The 6,681-nt window shown below is 40.9% G+C and overlaps 1 protein-coding gene across 1 annotated transcript in view; it reads left to right on the top strand.

Moving 5' to 3' along the window:
* Positions 1 to 281: 281 nt before the first annotated feature.
* SLC3A1 (solute carrier family 3 member 1) overlaps positions 282 to 6,681 on the top strand; it is a gene marked incomplete at its 5' end in the record, with an annotated part of 31,503 nt that continues 25,103 nt past the window's right edge. The window contains 4 exons of the mRNA XM_079720844.1: positions 282 to 711; positions 3,406 to 3,585; positions 3,734 to 3,888; positions 6,500 to 6,625. Of these exons, the coding sequence (XP_079576970.1) occupies positions 282 to 711; positions 3,406 to 3,585; positions 3,734 to 3,888; positions 6,500 to 6,625 (891 nt within the window). The remainder of the gene's footprint in view (positions 712 to 3,405; positions 3,586 to 3,733; positions 3,889 to 6,499; positions 6,626 to 6,681) is intronic.

Genomic DNA, 6,681 nt, shown 5'->3' with positions numbered 1-6,681 from the left:
AACCCTATGTCCTCTTCCCATTTCCCCTCCTCTATGCTCATGTCCCAGTCCAGATCTGAATCCCTCAGTGTAGTGACTATAGCTACGTCAGCCTCACAGGTGTAAAGATAATTTTTTTAAACTCCCTTTACCTTTACCCTTTCTTCCTTGGCTGGACAAAGTCCAGCCAAGTTTATTTATAAACCACGCAAAGCTCATTAACACAACCAAGCAATTCAGCGAGTTCCCTTCCCACTTTTGTTACTGCAGGAAGGCACTCCGCAGGGATAAGATTGTGGAACATGGCTGAGGATAAAGGCAAGAGAGATTCCATTGGAATGAGTATGAAGGGAGGCCGGACAAACAACGGGTTTGTACAAAATGAAGACATCCTGGAGAGGGACCCGGACCCAGGCAGCCCAGAGGACAGCCCACAGCACAACGCCGTGGACATCTTTGGCCCTGCGGAGCCCGACTTGAAGGATATCCGGCCCTACGCAGGGATGCCCAAGGAGGTGCTGTTCCGGTTCTCGGGCCAGGCCCGCTACCGGGTGCCCCGGGAGGTCCTCTTCTGGCTCACCGTGGCTTCTGTGCTCGTGCTCATTGCGGCCACCATAAGCATCATTGCCATCTCTCCGAAGTGCCTGGACTGGTGGCAGGCGGGGCCCATGTACCGGATCTATCCGAGGTCTTTCAAGGACAGCGACAAGGATGGAAACGGAGATCTGAAAGGTGCGTGCCTTGAGAGTTTGGGGCGTGTCCGAGATGAGGTTGTAGGGGACTCTTGCAGTTCTTGAAGGGCATTATGCCTGGGTTGTGCGGTAAGCACATTCCATCCAGTATAACTGATCATGCCACGTTTCTCCTTGTTTATGATGTTTAAAAGCCCCTCAGCAGAACCCAACAGTTCTTCCCATATGACGAAAGGTTACTTGCTGGAGCCCTTTGAGCCCCCAAAGAGCTGTTTGGTTTATTGCCTGCTAGGAACCTTTGCGTAGTTGGTCATCCATTCTGACTTCCTACGTGGGCAAGTTTCCTCCTGAAATGTGTCCTGCTTCTGTGCACTTTAGAGTTGGTTATCTCAGAGTGACTGTTTAGCATTCCTTTTCCAGTGTGCACAGTGGCTGGTTTGGCAATCTAGTGGAGAGTTTCTGATTAGTGAACAAAGCATAAATAATATTTTAGAAAAAGATTAAGTGATGTCTTTAAAATGTGTAGGCTGAGTCTCTAAAGCTTAAATTCTGAGAAATGAAGGAAAGAAGAAAAGGCATAGAGTGGGTTGGTCATTACTTGAATTAAGGATTATTTAAAAACAATATCCATATTAATAAAAAAGTAAACAAAATTTAAAGTTATGCTAATAATTTCCTAGTGTGTTAAGTGTGGAATGTCCTAATTATTTATTGCATAAACAAGGATACAAACCATACACAGGAACTGTCCCAGGCAGATTGGTTGATAAGGTCACCCTAGTTAAAGGCAACAATAAGGAACAAATGAACCAATAAGGTAATTTTTGATAATGATATTTGGCTTGAAGAAGACAAAACAGAATGATTTAATAGAGTATGGGAAGTGGAAATGAGCTTAATCAAACTTTAAAATGTTATAAATACACTCTTGAAATCTCCAACTTTCCTGATAACTAATAAAAGGCTTTTTTCACACTCATATAATTTTTCTCTTTTTAAAGTCATCCTGCATCTTAGCTAATTGAAATATTTTCTGTCCTTCAAGATGCAGTTCAAACCCACTTCCTTCATTAATCTGTATTTAACCTCCTGATCAGTGGGTGCACTCCCCTCCCCAGAGCTCTTGTGGTGCTTTGGAGGAGCAGCACCTCTGATACTGCCTTGTAACTATCTGGGTGAGTTTCCTTCCAACCCCCAGCCCCCAGCATGGTCCTAGCACCTGCTTCTTACAAAGGAAATGCTTTGCAAAGTGATGTTTTGATGGAATAGAGCCCAAAACCCTAAACCCAAAAATACACTCCCCACTTCCTGGCCCTCCCTCTGTAATCTCCATCTAAATTCTCCCGCAAGGGGCAACTTCTAATCACCTCTCACATTTGCCATTTCCGGTAACTTTTCCTTGAAGGACTGGCTGCTTCCTGTAATTAATAGGTATTTTTCCTTGAGGTTGAGGGGGTTTTGTTGTTATTACTTGAAGAAAAATTTCCAGGTTTCAGTTCAGTTTACTGCCTTCTGTCCCCTGGAACGTGGGCCTGGGAGATCCCTTGTTTACTTTGTGTCTGTTCAGCCTCTGTTTGTATCATCCTGTTCCTTTGTGCTGGTTTTTGATATAAATCAAAATTCTGACTTAAATCTGCCTTAACATTCTTTTGTTGCCTTTCGACACTCTGTGTGGTCTCACAGCCACCCACACAGGGGACTGAGGTACAATGAGGACAAAGACAACAGCCTGTTACAGGGGAGGAGCCCCGAGGCCAGGAGTCAGGGGACTTTGTGCTGTGGTCTCGGTGACCTCGGACAGGCTGATTGTAGGAAGCCACGTAGAGTCCTACAGAAAGTTACTGGAGACTGAATGGGAAACTCAACTCTGGCTCTGCATTCAGGACTCTGAACTAGAAGCACCCACTCCACGCCACTATCTGCTAATTATCCTACGAGGTCCCAAGTACAGTTTCATTCCCATATCTCTTCTCAGCCAACTCTAGAATCCTCTTCTGTATAAATTCTTGGCTTCAGCGATATCCAAAGGAAATAGAATGTGGATCACATAGGTAATTGTCAGTTTTCTAGAAGCCACATTAAAAAAGTAAAAGAGAAACGAGTGAAATTAATTTTAATAATATACTTTGTATACTCCAACACATCCACTGTGTCACTTCAACATATCATCAATATAAAAATATAAATGAGCTATTTTACACTCTTTCTCTTCATACTGGGTCTTCAAAGTCCAGCGTGTGTTTTACATTTACAGCATATCTCAATTCAGACTAGTCACACTGCAAGTGCTTGATAGCCACATGGCAAGTGGCTACACACTGGACAGTGCAGCACAGACCACTTGACCATCAGGGGCCATGTATTATTCTTCTTCGTACCTTGGCACTTAGCCCAGCATCTGGCCTGGATTAGGTGCTCAAAAACCATGTGTAGAATAAATTAACAATAGTGTAGTCTTGATTTTAAGTATAAAATATGAACAAGCTGCAAACAGATTTTTTAAAATATTATGCATCGATGTTAAAGGTCAAAGGTTATTGCTAGAAGATTAACTTGTTGTTGTTTGTAGAACTAGACCTTGCTATTTGAATTTCACCCATATTCAACAAAATTCTAAATATTTCTGTCTCAATATAAATATTTCCATCTTAGACCTATTCCTTTTATTTTTAATCCTTCAACTAAAAAACCCCAAACTTTATTTATTTTTCATGGCTTTGACTTTTTCCTTCAGGCATTCAAGATAAACTAGATTACATCACAACTTTAAATATAAAAACTGTTTGGATTACTTCATTTTATAAATCATCCCTTAAAGATTTCCGACATGGTGTTGAAGATTTCCGAGAAATCGATCCCATTTTCGGAACAATGAAAAATTTTGAGAACCTGGTTGCAGCCATACATGATAAAGGTAAATTGAATGGAAGGTGGGTGGGATGGGTTAAGAAAAGCATTTCTCCAAATGTTTAACTTAAAGCATTTTTTTCCTTCACTGTTACATTATTCTAATATAATCTTGTCCTAACATTTGAAATGTTTGAAATGTTTTCATTCATTAGGTTTAAAATTAATCATTGATTTCATACCAAACCACACCAGTGATAAACATGCTTGGTTTCAATGGAGTCGGAACCGGACAGGGAAATATACTGATTATTATATCTGGCATGACTGTACCCGTGAAAATGGCAAAACCATACCGCCCAACAACTGGGTAAGTACCGACGTGCTTGATTTACAGAGGGAAAATGGGCAGCTCTTTAGTGATTAAACTTGTTATTTACAAAGCCCTGTTAAAAGGAAAAAAAAAAAAAAAAAGATGGGTATAGTTTATGGGAAGGGGAACAAGTTTCCCAAAGAAATAGAAATAAAGTCCCAAGCCTCCTAATCATTTGATTTTGGATTTTTCATTTTATTGTAGAGCTGATGTATTTCAGCAAATTAAAACCTATGCTCTCTATTAATGTCTTCTTCCTTTACTTCCCACTCTGTCCAGCTTAAACTCCATGTCCTAAACTCCATGTCAGTTATTGTCGTGCTACTCTTCAGACCCCTTTGCCTTTCTGGCTTTTTGACTCCACTGTCGAACAAAACACTAGCCATCAATAAACCCAACCATCCATTTTCTCTTTACCTGAACCTCAGTATCTAAGCCTCTGGACACACTCATTGTCCCCACCTGAACTGATCCATCCATTCTTTTGGGGGAATTTTACTAAATCCAGATGATCAACATACCCTCCCGCCTCTTGCCTTCTCTCCATTCTTATCACTCTCGGCAGCAAACTCTACTTTAAAGAAAGAACAGAAGCCATCACACCTGCCCCCGTTCCCACCCTCTTCCTAGTCACTTCTTTTGCAGCTGAGACCATGTCTCTCCTGTCTGGGGTTACCAGACTTACAAATGAAAATTCAGGAAGCCCAATGAAATCTGAGCTTTAGATAAACAGTGCATAATTTTTTAGTGTAAAATATTGCATGGGAGATACTTACACTAAAAAAGTATTTGTTGTTTATGTGAAATTCAGATTTCATTGGACGTCTTATATTTTCTCTGGCAGCTCTACTCTTGTCCCAGGACAGTCCCTCTGCCCACGCTAGTTCACCTTCTCTCCTGCTTTCTGCGGAGCCTTTTCCTCTGGATCATCTGTCCCCCCTCCAGGGCCTCCTTCTTGACCTCCATAAACATTTAAAGAGGCTGACTCCTGGGCATCAACTTTTAGATGACCCAAGGGCACTCAAAGGACACGTGTCAAAGCCGACGGTGTGATCTTCTCCTCCAACCTCCCATATCCCAGGTTCCATGAATGGCACTAATGTGCAGCCTGGTGAACAGGCCTTTAGTAAGTCCTGGCATTTTCACCTCCCTAATTTTTCTTTTCCCTGATCCACCACCTTTGAAAGTGTTGATGACATTAGCAAACATTTGCTAGATGCTTACTGTGTGCCAGGCTCTGTGCTAAGTGTTTTATATTCATTAATTTATTTAATTCACCCTACAATCGTATGAGTTAGGCTTTAATTCCTATTTTGCAGATGAATAGACCAAGGCAGAGAAATGTTAAGCGCATTGCCCTGGTTCACAACTAATAAATGAAAGGGCTAAGGACTGGATCTAGTCTAATTTTTACCGAGTGAACATAAATTGGTCTTAATTTTACATTTCTCTAATTGCTAATGATTATTATCTAATTACACTGAGGTCTTAATTTTACATTTCTCTAATTGCTAATGATTATTTATCTAATTACTAGTTATTAATGTAGTAGTTGCCTAATTACTAATGATGTTGAACACCTTTTCATCCATTTATTCACTTGAGCTTCCACTTCTGTGGAACACCTGTTTAATGGTTTCTTTCCCCAGTTTTTTGTTGGATTGTTTGTCCCTTTGAAATAGATTTGTGGAGGGTTTTTTTTTTTTTTTTTTTTTTTGTATACTGATCTTTCTGTATACTGATATATACTGTAAAAATCTTATCCTGGTTTGTATCCAGGTGGGCCATGAGGTGATCTGGCGAGAGTATGTTTCCTCAAAAGGCATCAGTTACTACTTAGCTTGGGCCAGTGGTTGCCATGGAAATGTGGACCCAGTGTGACTAGGTCTTCTAACTAAAAAGAAAATATTATGCAAAATCCCTCAGTTTGTAAATGCTGTCCAGATATTCTCTTTACTGTGAAATGAACAAATGGCTCAAGCCAGAGCCCTGAGGAACCCTCACACAAGTTCCTCCTTCTGGAAATGCCACGGACATGAGCATTTCTAGAAGGAGGAAAGCAGCACCCATGTCAAACGCGGCTGGGAACCAACACTTGAAGTTGCTAGATTTCTTTTATTCCCGAGGACTAGTAGAGTTTTAATTTGAATGATTCTAATACTTTTCTGAGGATACAGTTTAAACACTTGCTCTCTCTGGATTCAAGCTCCAAGACCAATACAATATATCTTTCTCCCAAATTGGCCACCATTTGCTTTTCTTCACAAATAGGATTCCAGAGCCTGGATAGAAGATTCAAGAAAATATATTAGAAATGCCTGCTCCTTAAGTTGGCCTTTGTCCTGCCTTTGAGAGCATTGGTTTCATGTTGTGGTTGTTGGGAACAGCTTCTACTGTACAAGCACATCACAACCACACTTGTGGGGCATTAGGCCAGTGGATGGCATTTTGGGGAATTAATTTACCTAGTGCTCCCGCTAGAAAAAAAATTCTGGGGATTTGTGCACTCAGTCCTCAAGGGGCCGGGATGGCAATGATCATTCCTTTGTGGGTGATACCATCATAGGAACCGTGCTAAGCAACTGATTTGCTATTTTCTGTTTGCTAGTTAAGTGTATATGGAAACTCCAGCTGGCACTTTGATGAAGTACGAAACCAGTGCTATTTTCATCAGTTTATGAAAGAGCAACCTGATTTAAATTTCCGTAATCCTGATGTTCAAGAAGAAATAAAAGTGAGTATAGACACCCACACAAACTTTTCTGTTACATGGGTGCTTAAATGGTTATT

The sequence above is a fragment of the Hyperoodon ampullatus genome (genome assembly GCF_949752795.1).
Source record: "Hyperoodon ampullatus genome assembly, chromosome: 15".
In the NCBI taxonomy this organism is placed as follows: domain Eukaryota; kingdom Metazoa; phylum Chordata; class Mammalia; order Artiodactyla; family Ziphiidae; genus Hyperoodon; species Hyperoodon ampullatus.
Note: the sequence above shows the minus strand (reverse complement) of the source record. Positions and strands in the feature narration are given on the sequence as shown.